Raw genomic sequence first — 19,712 nt, 5'->3', positions numbered from 1 at the left:
ACAAAAACCCAGAGAATACTTCTTAAAGTAAAAAAGAAGGCAGATAAATAGAAGTTTCATTTAGACAATACTTCTAAATTTGTTTGACCAAGAAACATTTTACTTTTAAATAATATGTCCACAAAAATGTTAAGACCACATAACCGGACAATTTCGAATTACTGTCTTCAAGTCCAGGCAAAACTAACAAGATGAGCATATTTCTTAGTAAGTACCAATCCCAGTTTTTTAAAAACTAAGTTAACGAACACACCTCTTTAGAAAACAGGGACAAATGTTTATGTAATGAAGATCAAAGTAACCAAAATTTCAGAGTATGAAAAAATGAGTTAAGAATAAAATATTAAAACTCTCTCATATCACGTATTTACCATTTCCACATATGGTTTCATTTCCCAAGCTTGTGTATTAGTGTTGTCTATTATAACTGGAGATCTCCCCTGATTGATAGCTTGTTTTGCTGAAATAAAAAAATAAATTTAAAAAACAAAAACCAGAGAACTATTAGATTAAAATATACAAAATAAAACTTACACATTCATTATTAAGAAAATTTCTACATCTCTGTACTTAAAACTGAAACTATGCAATTTCCTGAGTTAGTGCGGTGAACAAAAAAAAAAAAAAAGACTCCACTAGATTAAAAGGGAATTAAGAGACATAACCACAGGCAATGTATATTCTCTGGACCAGATACTGGTTTTAACAATGACATTTGGGGAAAAACATTTTGTTGAACTCCCAACTAAGAAAGCTTTCAGTCTCTAGCTAACTTTGATTTATAGGAAATATATGAACAAGTTACTTAGGATACAGTCTGAGTATGAAAAGAGATGAGCCTTTACTGACATGGAAAGATGAAGACTGTTAACTGAATATGGCAAATTATAACACAATATGTAAGTATGACCTTATTTTGGTCAAAATATAGAGATCCAGGAAGAGTTACTAAATATCAAAAGTGGTCATCTGAGGGTAACGGGAATATCAGCAATCTATGCTTATCTGTATTTTCCAAAGTTTTACAATTACAAATAATGCTTCTGAAATAAAAAACTTATATACCAAGTAGCTAAGTACTACAGTTCAACTGACTTTGTAAGTACTTTTTAAGACCAGAATTCTCAAATTAGGAGCTGGGATCACATGGAAATTTTCTAAACTACATCTTCCTATCCCTTTGCCATCTCTTCCCCAAGAATCCCTGCCACAATGAGCCACTGTTAACAACAGGAGTGTGTGTACCCCTAAGTGTAAATAGACAAGAAACATAATTAAGAACCTACAATAAAATTTAAAAGGCTGAGGCAAAAGGCAATGATATAGAAGTTTTGTTGGGACTTAGAATTCAAAACACTAAGTTCTACATAATGAAAACACTTATACAGATGTCTAAGGGCAGACAGTATTCTAAAGGTTAGTTAAGTAATAATGACTATGGTGGAATACATATTTGGGAGAAAATATCTCTAAATACCAAAAGAAATTTAGAATTTGGGTCATAAATAGGATATCAAGATGCTATCATCTTATGTTGCTCTATCCCCAATCATAAACTGATCAAATCTTTCATTAAAAAAAAAAACTTACTAATCCTCTTAATGTCTAATGGTTAGGCTGGCACCTCCAAGGAGAAGCTTAAGAATCAAATTAAATCTCTGATTTGCAGGAATGGGGAGATTATCCTCTTTCCATGAAAAATCATCATGCGATACCACATTCCAGTGTATTCCAGGAGGAAAGAGTTCCTAAGTAAATAATGTTTGAATACCCTAATAACGAGAGTCATTTCTTAAACAAAATAACCACCATACTCTAAGAAACAGAATGACACTCAAAGAGGTTTTTAATTTATAGGTGGTCTAACATGAATTTAAGATTCTTCTAATAATACACATGAAGCATACAGAGATTCCCAGAATGGTAACTGGCATTTTTAAAAGTGTTCAATAAACATCTACTAAAAAGAGAAATTTAGTCCTAAGTAAGTCATGCTTATAATTTTCAAAATGTTCAATAATCACTAGTTATCATTACCTTGGAAAAATTTATGCTATACTGATAATAAAATCAGCAGTTTATCTAAACACCATTTTTTATTCAGCAAGTATAACTCACATAGCATAAACATTTATTGTAATATTCTAGGCTGGTATTGCAAAGAGAAAAAAATGTCCCATAAAACAAATTTCAGTCCACCAAAGGTATACTGTCTCTGCCCACTGCCTTTATTCATTCCACTCATCACCTACTACTATTTTCCTTAACTTTAGTCCAATAACTCTAAACATTTTTTGGAATTGCAATACCATCATTACTTGATTTACGCAGTAATGTTCCGTGGCATAATGTTCTGTGGAAAACCAATACTAGGAAACAATCTTATAATCAAACTTATTTCACATTAAACTTTTTACTCCAAAATATCCTCACTGTAATTCCTGTGAAAATTGACAATTAAAAAGAAAAGCATTCATCCTGTTTTTCCTGTATATACTGTACTAAATTTAGGACAACCCTAATTGCTATTTCTAGGTGAAAGTTCTTCATTACAGAAGAATTCTAGCATGGAAGGAATGTTAGACCTAGAAAATCACCATTTTGCAACCTTTAATGAAAAGTCTCATTCAGGAAACAATTCACTGTTGGATAAAACCATTAGACATAAGATTGATAGGGAACTTGATAATGGAAGGAGTAGGCTGTCCCTTTGAAGCTATTAATCAATCTTAATATCACTAAAACTGGGATAACCAGAAATATGCTTACCAAAAAAATAAGTTGAACCTAATAAATCCTCCTGTCTAGAACTAACTTCTATTTAAGGAAATACAGGAGAAAGAAAAACAGGTTAAATAGTTACCACAAGGAAGCGAACAACCACAAAATATGGGACATTCTATAGGATAACCAACCAACTTCTGCAACAAATTAATGTTATAAAGGCAAAAAGAGGGGATAAAAAGAGGAAAGAGATTAATCTCCTTAAAAGAAACATAAAACTAAATGTACTGCCAGGACCTGGCTTGTATCCTGATTCAAAAAGAACAACTGTAAAGAAATATGTAAGACAATGGGAAATTTCATTACAGGCTGGGTATTACATGATGTCAAGGAATTGTTTGTTTTTTTGTGTTTTTTTAGGTGTGATGATGGCACTGCAATTAAATAAGATGCCATTAAGTAAAAAAAAGGTTAATTTGAAATGCATGCTATCTGATGTCTAAAATTTGCTTTAAAAACCTTAGCAAATAAAAAAAGGAGGGAGTGTTAAAACAAAAAAGATAAAAGCCAATAAGGCAAAATCTTGATAACTGATAATAATTCTGAGTGATTGGAGGTATGGGGTTCATTGTAACTTAAGTTAGATTCAAATTTTTTCACAATACAAACAATTTGTTTAATCATTAATACATTCTTCGTCTTTTAAAAAAGAACTTACTTAGTTCTAGATCAAAAGTTTTCAATCCTTATTGCAACATTAGAATATCTGGGTAACTTCCCCCCAAAATACTGGTGTTTAGATCCACTCCAGACTAACTAAACCAGAATCTCTGGGGCTAAGATTCAGGCATAAGTTTTTTCACTTTTTATTTTATTTTTAAAATTTTTTAAGATTTTATTTATTTGACAGAGAGAGAGAGACAGCTAGAGCAGGAACACAAGCAGGGGGAGTGGGAGAGGGAGAAGCAGGCTTCCCGCCGAGCAGGGAGCCCAATGCAGGGCTCGATCCCAGAACCCTGGGATCATGACCTGAGCAGAAGGCAGATGCTTAACGACTGAGCCACCCAGGCGCCCCCAGGCATAAGTTTTTTTTTAAAAGGTCCCCAGGTGATTCAAATGTGCAGTCAATTCCAGAATGAGAAAAAATTGAGAGATATAGGCCTAAAAAATGCATTATGTAGATTTTTTTGTAGAGTAATGTCAATGGGAAAAACTTTAATATTCACAGGCATTTTATTTCTAGCCTTAGAAAACATTAGCATTACTCTTAGGGAAATACCTTTTGAGAATATACAATAGTGAAGAGTTGTCTGAATTTATTCATGAGTATAAAATAAAGGATATCAAAATATCCCACACCTCTATTTTACCAGCTTATATGGGTACACTATTTACAATTTACAGCCGGTAAAAGTCAAGTTGAGAATAAAAACTCAAGTCTTCTGACTCCTAGTCAAATATTCCATCCCGGAGACTTGGCCCAAAACAAACCTCTGTTCTGGTTCCAGTCATGGGCATCACCAAGTTGATTAACATTATACCTGTACCCATCTTGATGGTGAAAATAGTCATCAGTGCTGAATACAATGCCATCACGACTCTGACCAAGCAGAATTCTGTTAATGAAAGAAATCATAAGGTGCCATTTATAAAATCTATAACCATCAAAGATAAGTCACACAGGAAAGTTTATTAAATGAATCTCTGGTACTTACCTGTAAGTATATTGCAAACAGAATAGCACAGGAGCTGAACCTTAAAAAGTTTCCAGATTTCAAGTATCACTTCACACTTAAATCTACACAATTACAGCCAGTAACAAAAACTTTTTAGGTGGCATTTGTACTAAGTGGCATTTGTATTGCCACTTGTAAAAGCACTCTTCAACCAATCCCAAAATTATGTCAACTATTATCCGTGTTTTAACTTTAGTGAATTTTTATGCGGTGTCTAAAATTGCCTAAATTTAGTGCAATAAGTAACCTAAAAGGCAAATAAGCCTAAATAAGCAATTCATCTGGGGAAAACTCTATTTGACCTAAGATAGCTTTACTAAACTCATTTCCACAAAACGCAAACATATATGACCTAAAAGTGGAAGTCAGAAATAGCTTGAGACTTAAGGTTGTGAAATAACCTGTGATCCTCCAAAGTATAGTCAAACTTTAAAACTGTTAAGAGATTAACATTACTAAATGAAGTCAACTGTTAAGTACTAAAGAATACACTTTTCACAATAAATCAATAATCAAATTTCATTCTCACAATATGATACCACCTTAAGTTTCTAAGTACAGATTAACTAGTGTTCAGATTGTCAGAGAATTCCCCAAACCAGTGACTCATGAATGACACTAGGAGTGTGCTGAGAAAAGGTAAAACACAGTTAAGAGAATAATCTGGATCTAACAATAACAGAAATGTTTTGTTTTGTCTCTCCCCCACCCCCCCCCACCCCCCCAGCCATTAGGCAACTGAGTAACACTCTAACTTTCTGAGAGGGGAAGGGACTGGAAAGTGGTAGAAGAGATTGAGAATACAAAAGTATTGTCATGGAATGATTCAAGAATACATACCCCCTAATTCAAAGGAATAAGAAGGACTCTGACTATTAAATAAACATATCTCTCCTTTCCTCAGCTTATTACAAAATTGTATACAGGTATACCTCAGAGATACTGCAGGTTTGGTTTCAGACCACCACAATCATGTATCACAATGAAGGAAATCAAAATTAATTTTCTGGTTTCCCAGTGCATAAAAGTTATTACTAAAAAAAAACAACATATACACCTTAATTCAAAAATATTTTATTGCTAAGAAATGCTAACCATCATCTGAGCTTTCAATGAGTTGTATAACCTTTTTGCTGGCATCTTGCCTCAATGTTGATGTAGGCTGACTGATCAGATTGGTGGTTGTGAAGGCTGGGGTGGCTGTAGCAATTCCCTAAAATAGGACAATGAAGTTTACCCCATCCACTGACTCTTTCTTTCCTAAACAATTTCTCTGTAACATGTGATGCTGTTTGACTGCATTTTACTCACAAGAGAACTTCTTTGAAAATCAGACTTAATCCTCTCAAACCCTGCCACTGCTTTAGCAACTAAGTTTATGGAATATTCTAAATCTTTTGTTTTCATTTCAACAATCTTTACAACATCTTCACTAGTGGACTTCATCTCAAGAACCCACTTTCTTTGCTATCCATAATAAGCAACTCCTCATCTGTTCAAGTTTGATCATGAGATTGCAGCAATGTAGTCCCATCTTCAGGCTCCACTTCTAATTCTAGTTCTCTTGCTGTTTCCACCACATCTGCAGTTGTCTCCTCCACTGAAGTCGTGAACCCTTCAAAGTCATCCATGAGGCTGGCATCAACTTCTAAACTCCTCTTCATATTAATATTTTGCCCTCATCCTATGAATCATGAATATTCTTAAGGGCATCTAGAATGGTGAATCCTTTCCAGAAGGTTTTCAATTTACTTTGCCCAGATACATCCAAGAATCAGTATGTATGTCAGCTATAGACTTACAAAATGTATTTCTTAATAATAAGACTTAAAATTCAAAATTACTCCTTGATTCATGGGCTGAGGAATGAATGTTGTGATAGCAGGCATGAAAACAACATTAATCTTGTTCTACATCTGCACCAGAGCTTTTGGGTGACCAGGTGCATTGTCAGTGAGCAGCAGTATTTTGAAAAGAATCTTTTTTTCTGAGCCATAGGTGTCAACAGTGGGCTTCCAATATTCAGTGAACCATGTTGTAAACAAATACGCTGTCATTTAGGCCTTGCTGTTCCATTTGGAGAGCACAGGCAGAGTACATTTAGCATAATTCTTAAGGGCTCTAGGATTTTCAGAATGGTAAATGAGCACTGGCTTCAACTTAGTCACCAGCTGCATTAGCCCCTGAGAAGAGTCAGCCTCTGTTGAAGCTAAGGCACTGACTTCCCTGCTCTACCTATTAAAATCCTAAATAGCAACTTATTCCAGAAGGCCATTTGTCTACATTGGAAATCTGTCATTTAGTGTAGCCACTTTTGTTGATTATCTTAGCTAGATCTTCATTAATTATCTCCGCTAGATCTTGCTGCAGTTTCTACACCAGCACTTGCTGTTTTTCCTTGTACTTTTATGTTACGGAGACAGCTTCTTTCCTTAAACCTTGTGAATCAACCTCTGCCAGCTTCAAACTATTCCCTGGTAGCTTCCTCACCTCTTTCAGCCTTTAGAGAACTGCAGTTAGGGCCCTGGGTTAGGCTTTGGCTTAAGAGAATGTTGTGGCTGGTTTGATCTACTATCCAGACTATTTCAACTTTCTCCATACTAGCAAGGCTGTTTTGCTTTCTTACCATCTGTGTGTTCACTGGAGTAGCACTTTTAATTTCCTTCAAGAACATTTCCTCGCACTCACAATTTGGCTGCCTGTTTGGCTCAAGAAGCCTATCTGGACTTTTGGCATGCCTTCCTCACTAACCTTAATCACTTCCAGCCTGTGATTTAAAGTGAGAGATGTGCAACTCTCCCTTTCACTTGAACACTTTGAGGCCATTGTAGGGTTATTTATTGGCCTAATTTCAATATTGTTGTGTCTCAGGGAATAGGTAAGGCCTGAAAACAGGGAGAGATGGGAGTACAGCAGGTTGGTGGAGCAGTCAGAATACACATTAACACTTATCAATTAAGTTTGCCATCTTATTATATGGGCACAGCTCATGGCACCCCAAAACAACTATAATACTAACATCACTGATCATGGATCACCATAACAAATATAATAATAAAAAAGTCTGAGGGCGCCTGGGTGGCTCAGCTGGTTGGGCGACTGCCTTCGGCTCAGGTCATGATTCTGGAGTCCCGGGACCGAGTCCCACATCGGGCTCCCTGCTCGGCGGGGAGTCTGCTTCTCCCTCTGACCCTCCCCCCTCTCATGCTCTCTCTATCTCATTCTCTCTCAAATGAATAAATAAAATCTTTAAAAAAAAAAAGTTTGAAATATTGTGAGAATAACCAAGTGACCTAAGGACACTAAGTGAGCAAATGCTATTGGAAGAAAGGAGCCAAAAACTTGCTCGACACAGGGTTACCACGAACCTTCAACTTGTAAAAAGTGCAGTATCTATGAAGTACAATTAAAAAAGTTATGCCTGTATATTTTATCATAAAAATAAAATTGCATAGACAAAAATAAGAAGATTTAAACATGCATTTCCACTTACAGAATTACAGTTCAAATTATTTCAAGCAAAGCAAATGAAATTAAATGGTTGTTTGTGAGGCTAGAGTTGGATTTCTTTCTTAAATCACCGTAATTTTTCCAAAATATACCACCTAACATATTTGGCACCTTATTTGTTTATAAGATAACCCAGAATATAAAACTGCTACAATATGAGGCACGTGGATGGCTCAGTCGGTTAAGCGTTCAACTCTTGATCTCAGCTCAGGTCTTGATCTCAGGGGTGTGAGTTCAAGCCTCGTATTGGAAAAAAAAAATATGCTACACTATTAGCATTCCAAACCAAAGCTCAATCACCTAAAATGATTCTGATCATAATCAACCTTATGATAACCTAATTATATTTAACAGTACCAGAAAACTGATACCATCTTTCTTAGATACCCTGTTTCATTTTTTCCATTCTATTACTTTATTTGCATGATTTTTCAGATGTTAAATACCATACTATAAGAGTAGAGTAGCTTTCGTATCCAAGGAATGTTTTAACCTCAAAAAAGGTGGGGATGGGGGAGGCGTGGAGAGAGAGGGTAGGAGACAGCACATCAATTTACATCATTAAACCAAGTAAACATCAAACATGAATAAACCTCTTTGAAGAACATCTTAAATATATAAATCATAACTATAGCAAATAATTTTAGCTTGGAGAGAGACTTTTTCTTTCCAGTCTGTTCATGCAGCTTTTTAGAATTCCATGAATTATCTCAAACTATGAAGCTTTATTTTGGGGACTTATATTTAAAAAGTACTTATGATCAATTTGGATATATCTGATGCCATACAAACCATCTGAATAAAAGATAAATTACTTAGGAATATTAGTATTTTCAAAATTCTTGTAGTCAGATTCTATTAAAACTCTCACAAGTAAGGTATTAAAATGAATTCTCCAAACATCAAAACTTAAAACTCTGAAAAATGAAGTATCTACTAAAAAAAAATCAGATACGGGCCCACTCGCTACTTGATTTGTATTTTTTCTGAATGTCATGACCCATTTAATATTCATAACAACCTTGCTAATTTCATATTTACTAATCCAGAAAAAGAAAATGACTTCAGAAATCAGGCCACCAGAGTTACTAGCTGCGTGGGAGAGCCAAAACTAATGGCTTACAATGATCCCTGCCTCCTGGTATTCACACTCTTATATAATCCCTTCCCCTTGAGTGTGGGTGGGAGTCAGTGACTAGCTTCTAACTAATAGAATATGGCAATTGACAGAATGTCACTTCTGATATTAGATTACAGGAAAAAAAAGTGGCTTCTGTCTTGGGCTCAGAGCTGGCTCACTTTGTCTCATCATGCTGTGTGTGGAAAGCACCCCAGGGAGCAAAGAATCAAGAGAGGTCTCCAGCCTGTATATAGCCAGCAACCAACGGAGATCCTCGACCTAACAGCTCACAAGTAACTTAAGTCTTATCGACAACCTCAAGGGAGATCTTCCAAGAAGATCCACCCCAAAATAAACCTTCAGAGCAGAACACAGCCCTAGCCAACACCTTAACCACAGCATTGTTAAAGACCTTGACCCAGAGGCACCTAGATAATTCACGCAGACGCCTGTCCTTCAGAAACTGTGAGATGATAAACGTTTGTTGCTTTAACTCAGTTTTTAATAAGGTAATTTGTTACACAGCCAGATAACTAATCCAGTCTGTGCTTATAATTCTTCACTGAAGTAAGAACAAGTGAATCCTGTTCCTTAACCCTGTTTTGAGAACCCTACTTCCCCAAATGGCCTATTATGAGTTAATTTTCATAGTTTTTTTTTTCATACTTCATTTTTACAACTTCTAAGAACTGTACATTATTTTAATACATCCATGTGCATTTACAAAGAGAAGTGATTTTCTCAAAAAAATCTGAGCAGAACTGCCACTTCATGAACCCTTTACCTCCTTATTTACTGAGTGGCCCCTGCATACCCCTACGCCAAAACCACTTTACTGGGGCACCTCATTCTCTAAACACTCCTTAAATTAAGAATAGAGATCAACATAAGGAAAGGTCAATCTTTCCCCTGGAGTTTAAAGTGAGATCTTCTCCAAAAGCAGGGAGGAAAAAAAAAAAATCTCTTCCCATCTCTCTTTAAACTGTAATTTCTTATGGCTGCTATAACAAATTACCACATATTTGGTGGCTTAAAACAACATGCACTTATTGTATTATAGTTCTGAAAGTCAGAAGTCTGAAATCAGTTCCACTGCGCTAAAATCAAAGGTATGGGTAAGCTGGCATTCCTCCTGGAAGCTCCAAAGGAGAACCTGTTTCCTTGCCAAATTTTTCAGCTTCTAAAAGCCACCTGCATATCTGGGCTCATGGTCCCTTCCTCCATCTTCAAAATCAGCAGTGTAACATATTCTCTCCTCTCTGAAAGTGCTTCAGTGTTTATCTATCAACTCCCAACATTCTGCTGATATAATAATGAAATTAGTGGCCTGTTTCTGAAAATACATTCACTCATTGGTGAAATCAGTACAGTAGAAGAAATGCATATTAGCTAAAATATTTTAGGTTCCCCCTTTCTCCTCATATGAACAGGGTATATGAATCTAGCAAAATCTATAGCCCAGACCCCTAGGAATGACACCCAAGGCTTGATCCCTGAATGGTCCTGTGTCAACCACAGACTCAGAGGATTCTGTTTAGCTGATGTCAATTACAATGGTAACAAAATTCCACAGCTAGAAATTGTTGAATTCTGCCTGAAATAAACCTTTCATCAAAGCGCTGTCAGTTTGCCTAAAAGGACAAAGAGCTAGCACTTTCACATACCTACAAAAGTGTATGAACTGTTTTGCACTAGCTTATTAATAAATATTTAAAGTCTGTGCTTGTGTTAGAATTTAACCTAAAACTTATTTCATTAAAATCTGTTAGCAAATTTGTGGGTAAACAATTAAGTAAAAACTTGGTAACGATAAGTACTATATGAGTTCAGAAGGATTATGGAAGACTGAGATGATAAACCAAAACCTCAAAAAGCAGAGGCGTTTGAGAGAACCTTTGAATAAGAGTCCTGAGAACAATGAACGAACAAGTATTATGTCTCCTGCAGTGGAGGGTAGGTGCTAGTCCAAATGCAGAAGGACAAGAAGACAAAGAGGTGGGTAAGGACTAAGTTAAGGAAGAAGAGGACTTGAAAACTACCCCCAAAGAATCTGAACTTTACCCTCCTATACTCATTACCACTCAGCAATACTAAACAGTGCTATCTTTTAATTTAGTGCCCCAAATCAACCCAACTTTGATCTACCAAATCTTCACTCCTTTCTTTCTAAAGCTAACTCCTACGTAAAGCCATTCCCCCACCACAGAATATCTGGCTTTCTATCCAGTCCCAACCAACCAATCTTACTTCATTCAAAATGTGGTGACCTAAACAGCTACTCTTGATTCTTTAAACAAGCTCCTGAAAGCCAGGAGACAGTTATAGGACCATGCATGCAACAGATACTAAAGTGAAGGAGCAGGGAAGAAACACGCTATCATTTATATCTCTAGTTTGACCTCCTACCAGTTCTTACAACTTCTCCCAAGCCCTTTAACCCAAACTTACTCTCTTAAGCCTCTGCTCCTTCTATGAAATGAAAATAACACAACCCATTTTACAAGATTTTTATATATGAAAGTACTCTGTAAACTGAAATCATGACACAAATGGTAGTTACTACTATTCTTTTCTTACAACATACATCTGATTCCTCAAATATATGTATTATATATATCACCTCTATCATCTCCCACTACAATTATACCTCCTTGAAATTCTATTGCAATACCACTACTTTATTCATTCATACCCCAATGTTGTTCCAAATCTAATCCTTCTTTCTTACATTTATTCTATACCAACGCATAGTCAAGTGACCCTAGCTAGGAGATTCCTTCACACAATTTCCAAATTTCAACTATTTCTTTCCTCTGATATTACATTCTAAATCTAAAAGACTGCCCGTGTTTGTGACACTTCATTCTTAATTTCTATCCTTTCTAAAGAGTTGAAATTTCACCTTCTCTACAAAATCTTCATTAATATAAGAATAGGGGCTCCTGAGCGGATTGGTTGGTTAAGCGTCTGCCTTCAACTCAGGTCATGATCCAGCGCTCCCACCCCCTTGTCTGGCTCCCTGCTCAGCGGGGTCTGCTTCTCCCTCTCCTTCTCCTCGTGCTCTCTCGATCTCTTTCTCTAACTAAATAAAAAAAGTCTTTTTTTTTTTTTTTTAAGATTTTATTTACTTATTTGTCAAAGAGAGCGAGAAAGCACACACAAGCGGGGGGGCGGCAGGTAGAGGGAGAAGCAGGCTCCCCACTGAGCAAGGAGCCCGAAGCGGGACTCGATTCCAGGACCCTGGGATCATGACCTGAGCTGAAGGCAGACGCTTAACCGACTGAGCCACCCAGGCGTCCCAATAAATAAATAAATAAATAAGAATAAAAATGCAAAATGCAAAATTCAAATTCATTTACAAAGATCACAGCTTACAGGCTAGCTTGAAATGTATCATAAATTTAATCTTTCTTTAATTTACTGCTTCTGAAGAAACTTCTGTTCAGACTGTTTTGCAAGTAAATATAAAACATTTACATAATGGTTCTTTGGATTTTATCCTTGCTGGAAGACATCAAACAATTTCCTTTTTCGCTTGATCAGTCATAAATCCTGAATCATCCTACAAAAACTGCCAAGAATTTGTATTGTTTTTCTTTGTACTATTTTTCACAACTGCACAAATGAATTCCAGTGCATCAATATTCTTTTTTAAAATGCAAACAAAAATAGGAATTTGAAACATTCTGTCATACAATAACAATAAAACATAACCAGTTCTAACTCTATTTAACTCAGGTATTGCTCACTTCAGACTCCTGAAACTTAAACAAAAAAAGAGTTCCCTCTGCCAATCAAAGATATGAACCTGCACAGTGCTGAAAACAAACTCACAGCTCCTTTTCCTTGGTTTATCTCATTTGCTTCTCACAATTATTCCAGAAAAATAAGTATTACCCTTTCTATTAACAGATAGCAAAACCTGTCCAAGGCCATTAAGTTTGAAATAACTTGGTCAAAAGCCCAAATCTTCCAACCCTAAGTCCAGCTCTGCTTGGAGAGCTGACTTAAAAAGGAAGGCGAGTACAGTTCTCAAATAGCATTTACTTACATCACTGTCATAATTATACACAGTGTATCTATTTTTAAAACCCTTAGCAGAATCTTTATATGTCAATTCTCCTTTCCTCCATCAGAAAACATCTTTTTAAATATTTACACTGTCAGATGTCATTCTCAAGTGTAACAAATTAAAGATTTTCTATTAGAAACATGAAAGCATTGGTCATTGAGAACTACTATCATCCATGATTTTTAAGTAATGAATTACCAAGCATTTACTTGGTATCCTTTACTCACCGAGACAACGTTGTTTTCCCAGAACCAGGCAAACCTCTTAAAAGAATAAGTAACTTCTGCAATTTATTTAACTTTTCATCTTGAAACTGCTGGTTCATAAGCCTGTCTGTTCCATTATGCTTGTCCATAGAAGGATCTTTCCAGCATCCTTCCCTGGTTTCACAGAAACCATTACTCACATATGCATCTTGCACACTGTAACCATTTGTAGAGGAATGATCTCTATTGGTATTCTCACTACAGTCAATATAGTCATTGTTCTGATCAAAAGTCAAACAATGCCAGTTAATGTGACAACTATTTACATAATACCCATTTTGATGCTGAGACCCATCTGGAGCATGGAAAATATTTGATGGTGGATTTAGTGGAGCACTAAATCTTTGCATATTTAAATGACAGTTAAAACTGGGAGGAGGAGGACCTTGGGGTACTATAAAATAATGCACTGACTGCCATTCAGGCCTGAAGGAAATTAACGAATCTTCACAAAATGCAGGTATTACTTGTCCATTACAAGGATATTTGCCTGGTTCATTCTCCACCTGTTGCTGAAAACCACAATGTGACTGAAGAACATTACTAGTATCTCTTTCCTTTCCTTCTTCAGATTTTAACAGCTCATTATAATGGTCCTGATAATGCGTAATAAGTTTTTCCTCAGAGGGTTTGGGTTCTTTACAACTGCCTTCCAAATCATCTTTTTCATTTTCAAGCTCTTCAATTTCCTTGTAAAACTGGAATAATTCGCTGTCAAGCTCTGATTTTTTGGAGTTGAATTTCTGTTTCTGTTCTTGTCCTCCTTTGCCATCTGTACCACTGATTGCATCTGAGTGATTTCCCCTTTCATTACATTTCTTCTTCTCAGGAGGTTTGTAAATGGGTCCTATAAATGCTTTACTTGTGCTATATATCTCATCATCTTTGGATACCAATGCAGGACTTGCATCCTGTAAAACTTGTGGATCAATGGATTCAATAACATGTGATCTACTATTACCAGGAATCTCATCATGCACAGGTTTCACCAAGTCTGTAGTTTTGGTGGTGTCCTCCTGAGGATAACTATGCCCTCTGACATCAACAATGGTCACAGGGACCCAATCATTCCCAGTTTTCTCTTGGATTCTGTGAAAATTAGCACTACCATGATGGGAGAAAACATAAGCCTCTTCAGTTGACTTCAGTTTTTTATAGCATGGTTCACCTGTTAGTTCTTCACCATGATCCAAGGATTTCGCTTCAATTTCACCATAAGGCATCTGAGGAGCAAATAAATCATGTAATTAATAACTAATATTTTAAAAATCTAAACAAAAGTTTTTCAGAAACAAGAAAACAGAAAAGACATTTAAATGGTAAATTTTCCCAAAATACAAAAACTACAAAATTGTAATTTTAGAACCACTTACTATTTAAGTATTGTTATAATGATTTAGGGAGGGGCCTCACTGAAGGTATCTTTTTCTTAAAAAAGATATATCTCACATTTAATCCAAATGATGCATTTTTTTATAGATTTTATTTGTCACAGAGAGAGAGCACAAGGAGGGGGAGCGGCAGGTAGAAGGAGAAGCAGGCTCCCTTCTGAGCAAGGAGCCCATGCAGGACTCAACCCCAGGACCTGATCAGGACCTGAGCCCAACGCAGATGCTTAAAGGACTGAGCCACCCAGGCATCCCTAAATACATTTCTGAACTTAAAAACTTGAAGAATTTAAGTAAGTTTGGAAAATTGAATCAAAAATATATTTTGATGATATACACAACTGTGTACTAAGATGGAGAGTAAATCTGCCAGCCAAACTGACACCTATCCAAACTGGTTTTGATAAATGTCTTCATAAACTCTTATTGTTTAAAACCACTATATCCTTCGGAGTAAATGGATCCAGCTCCCAAACCTCAGCATCTCCTCAGCAATCAAACGTTAGATACTCAAATGCCTAACTTTACAGACCCTCTTCCTGTGAATAATGAGTGGTTTCCAAATGGGTGTACAGCATTAATTTAAAAGAAAAAAAAAATAACTTCAGTTGCACTAAAAATGACTCAAATATATCAAACATTTCATGTATCACCTGAGTCCCCTGGCCTTCTGACCTCCAAAGAAGATGGCCCGGGCAAAAGTGCGTCACCTAATGATATATATAATTTATATTTAAATCTGGCAACTCCCCAAATCAATGCGTTCATCTTTTCCACATGCCTGGTCAATCTGGAAGATAAATTCTCCTTCCCTTGAAATTTCTTAGGGGCCCTCAAAAGTGCAATCCCAAACGCTGTTTTACTCAATACTTCATTCTGCCCGCTCTCTGGTATTCCTCCAACAGGGCAGAACAAGAAAAAGCCAAAAAAGACGAACTAGACAACGATACAAGTAGGCCCAAAGAAACTGGAAAAAAAAAAAAAAAAAAAAAAAACAACTGTAAAGAACGCGGTCCTATCGGAAACGCCCCTCCCATCCCCCCACCACCGCCCCCCCCCCCCCGACCACTTCCCAGCTCATTCGAAATACCATAAAAGTCTCAAGGAACAGCAAGACGGTTGCATTAACAGAGCGTGGCCTATACACAACCTGAGTCCCCTGGCCTTCTGACCTCCAAAGAAGGTGGCCCGGGCAAAAGTGCGTCACCCAGTTTCTTTCTCCCAACGAAGACATGTTCAGGTTCTCTCTAGGAATTCAAGAGATATCCTAGCCTCAAAGGTTCACCCCGGGCTTCCACGTTTACGGCTAATCAAAAGGTTCCAGCCAAGAGCAGACGAGAAGCCAAAAAACCCGAAAAACGTCACCACCATTACCCCACCCTTACTTAAAATAGGGTGTTTACTCACCTTACACTACATTGACTTTTACCTCCCAATAAAATCGTGGTCTAGAAAGATACGAACATCTGAAAATGTGAAAGCAAAGCGCAAAAACACACCCCAAAGCACAGAGAAACTAACACCCAAACCCTCAGCATCTAGGAAACTGCACCGCCGTACGCAAGATGGCTGCCACCTCGCGCTTACCCCGGCAGAAATTACAGATTTGCGCTCGGCATTGTGGGAACTGAAGTCCAGCGTTCACGCTGGGCCTGTTAACCTCAGTCCTCGGAGACTGGGTCTCCCAGAATCCATTGCGTGATATACGCAGAAGCGATAACCAACGTAAACCCTAACTAGTTCCTAGATTTGGAGCTGGGAAGTTATTTAGAACTGTCAACTTTGGCTAAAAAAAGCAGCGACCCGCTCTGGAATTCATCCGTAAAGGAAAAGAGAACGTGAGTGCCTGGCGCCCAGATACATAGGCCGCTCGCAGTGCATGCTTTTAAGACTTTCTAGGATACAAAGAATCAGGCTTTTCAAAGGGGTCTCCACATTTGGTATCACCAAGTAGGGTTGCTGGCGTTTCTCTGAAAAACCACTCGGTAATTTCAGGCTCACGTTCTTCTATCCGTGTAAACAATCACTGCAGCAGAGCCTTGAGTACTTACGAGAAAGTTATTTCGTATCGTAACTGTGTTGTGTTTTGTTTTGAGAAACAAAGACCAATTACTGAGCGTTCCCACTTAAAGAGTCAATTTCTGACAAGCACTGAGAACAGCAGCAGGTAAAAAAAAAAAAAAAAGAAGAACAATTTGGCAATCCTCAGCTCAGAATCCCATCTCTTCCCACCACCTCCCCACACTCTCCATGCCCGCTCCCTCCCCTGCATTCTTTCCTGCCACTACAAGTAAACTGCTAATGTCTTCGTATTGGAATAAATCTTTCTGTTGTGGTGGTTTCTAATTTATAAATATAACAGTTAAAATCACAGTCTGGAATATTTGCATTTGATTATTTAACAGCTTTATGACCAAGAGGGCTTAGGCTTATGACCAAAGCAATTCATCCCCTTACAGAGAGACTCTTCTCAAATACAAATTCCCACATCAACCTTTGATGTTTCCTCGTGGTTAGATCCAAGTTATGCATCCTCGGTGGAAACAACCACGGAAGTGAAGTTGTGTCTTTCTCAAGGTATTATATTTGGAGGTTCAGGATGTATGTCCATTATAAGATGATATTAATCTTTATCACCGTATCAAGGTGTTTTCCAGGTTCTCCACTGTTTATTTTATCCCTTGCAACTAATAATCTATGAAAAGCTACTTTGAGACCAAGCAAATACCTTGCTCCTAAATCAAACTCTACCTTGTGGTTCAACCTCCCTTGGATGATCTTGCTGCAACCGATCTTTACAATGATGTTTACAAACTAGCTTTTTCCCCCCACCTAATTCCTTCAAGGACTCCACATTTATTTCTGATGATGCTACTATAAAGAAGAGCTCTCCTTATTTACTATCAGCATGGATTTATGTTTTCCTTTTTGTTCAAGAAGTCCATAAAAAAATCCATTACTGTCTTTTATTATTTATTTAGTTAGTTATATTAGACTATTTTGAGGACAGTTTTAGATTTACAGAAAAATTGAGTAGATGAAGTACCCAGTTCCCATGTACCACACCCACCCACGTTTCCCTTATTATTAACCTCTTATTATTATGATACATTGTTATAATTAGTGAACCAAATATTGATACATTCACATGAATTAAGTCCATAGTTATTTCTTTAATTTTTACGTAATCCCCTTTCTGTTCCAATATCCCTTCCAGGATACCATATTACATGTAGTTGGCATTTCTCTTTAGGCTCTTCTTGGCTGTGACAGTTTCTCAGACTATGCTTGCTTTTGATGACCTTGACAATTTGGGGGAAAACTGGTGAGGTATCTTGTCGGATGCCCTTCTACTGGAATTTATCTGGTGTTTTCCTATGATTAGACTGGGGTTATAGGTTTTTGAGGGGAAGATCACAGAGGTAAAGTTAAAGTGTCAGTTTCATCACATCATAGCAGGGGTACATACTACCAACATAATTTATGATTGTTTATGTTAAACTTGGTCACCTGGCTAAAGCAGTTTGTCAGAGTTCTCCATTGTAGTTTTTCCCCCTTTCCATACTGTACCCCTTGGAAGGAAGTCACTGTGCACAGTGCACATTTCTGGTTGTTAATCTCCCCCTCCCTTACTTGTATAATTTATTTGGAATTCTTCCACATGGGATATTGTTCTGTTCTTCCCCATCCTTATTTTGATCCTCAAATCATCAGATTTGGCCAGCTTCAGGTTGGCTCTCTTTGACCTGGGGGCACCTGGGTGGTTCAGTCCATTAAGTGTCTGCCTTCGGCTCAGGTCATGGTCTCAGGGTCCTGGGATCGAGTCACATGTCGGGCTCCCCACTCAGTGGGAAGTCTGCTTCTCCCTCTCCGTCGCTCCTCCTGCTTGTGCTCTCTCTCTCTCAAATAAATAAGTAAAATCTTTAAAGAAAAAAAAGAAGAAAGAAAGTATCCATCCGGGGGCACCTGGGTGGCTCAGATGGTTAAGCGTCTGCCTTCGGCTCAGGTCATGATCCCAGGGTCCTGGGATCGAGTCCCACATCAGGCTCCCTGGTCCTTGGGAGCCTGCTTCTCCCTCTGCCTCTCTCTCTCTTTCTGTCTCTCATGAATAAATAAATAAAATCTTTAAAAAAAAAAGAAAGTATCCATCCGCTTCTATTTTCTCAGGAGTTTTAAATTAGGAATAAGTGTTGAATTTTGTTAGTGCTTTTCAGCAACTAGACATATTAATATGGTGAATTATATTAATATTTCCTAATATTAAACCATACTTTCATACTTTCTATAAGTCCCACTTGGTCATAATACATTATTTTCTTAGTGTATTACTGGATGTTATTCACTATATTTAGGATTTTTGCATTGGTATTTGTTAAGTGATTTTGGTTTGTAATTTTTTTGGTCATATCATAATCAGGCTTAGGTATCAAAGACTAGTCACTGATGGAGAAATTAGAAACAAAATACACAAAATAGTTGAGAGTTCTACTTTCCCAGTGTCCTTTGATTTTCTTTCTCTGAACATCCTTTAATAAGCCATATTTTGTTGTCTTCGCATTTTTTGGTTCTTGTGGGCCTTCACCTTTCCCATTAATATTTTTATGAGTAAGGACTACCCTTGGTGTGAACCACCTTTGAACTTCTGCATATAGCCACGTTGTTTATGCTGAGTTATTTAAAAATAAACTACAGACAACTTACAACAGGTCACAAGCCAAGTCCTGTCTGTCTCACTTGTATTGCCCTGCTCCCAAAATGACACTGGGAGGCATTTTGTAAATAAAACAATACATTTATTTACTTACTGTGCTCAGTGCACTTGTCCCTGAAAGTGACAGTATGAGTAAATCCTAAACGGAGAAGCAAGAGAGAGCATTTTTCCTTAGCAGTGGTGAC

The 19,712-nt window shown here is 37.1% G+C and overlaps 1 protein-coding gene across 24 annotated transcripts in view; it reads right to left on the bottom strand.

The window, feature by feature from the left end:
- Positions 1 to 16,414, bottom strand: part of LOC123839639 (NEDD4-binding protein 2-like 2) — a 106,083-nt gene extending 89,669 nt beyond the window's left edge. For 2 of the 24 annotated variants that reach the window (XR_010410042.1, XM_045869292.3), the window contains exons 1-4: positions 16,224 to 16,407; positions 13,390 to 14,651; positions 4,216 to 4,340; positions 372 to 460 (exon numbers count right to left, since the gene is read on the bottom strand). Coding sequence is in view for 20 of the 24 variants with exons in the window: in XM_045869292.3 (XP_045725248.1) it covers positions 372 to 460; positions 4,216 to 4,340; positions 13,390 to 14,651 (1,476 nt within the window). In the remaining 4 variants the exon portion in view is untranslated. Of the gene's footprint in view, positions 1 to 371; positions 461 to 4,215; positions 4,341 to 13,389; positions 14,655 to 15,597; positions 15,784 to 16,223 lie in introns of those variants that run through there. The other 22 variants (XM_064586244.1, XM_045869297.3, XR_010410044.1 and 19 more) reach the window with 20 other exon arrangements.
- Positions 16,415 to 19,712: the final 3,298 nt, after the last annotated feature.

The sequence above is a fragment of the Mirounga angustirostris genome, unplaced genomic scaffold (genome assembly GCF_029215605.1).
Source record: "Mirounga angustirostris isolate CCGP_5_RB_7025 unplaced genomic scaffold, mMirAng1.0.hap1 SCAF_3, whole genome shotgun sequence".
NCBI classification, from domain to species: Eukaryota; Metazoa; Chordata; class Mammalia; order Carnivora; family Phocidae; genus Mirounga; species Mirounga angustirostris.
This window is presented reverse-complemented; position numbering and strand designations above follow the sequence as displayed.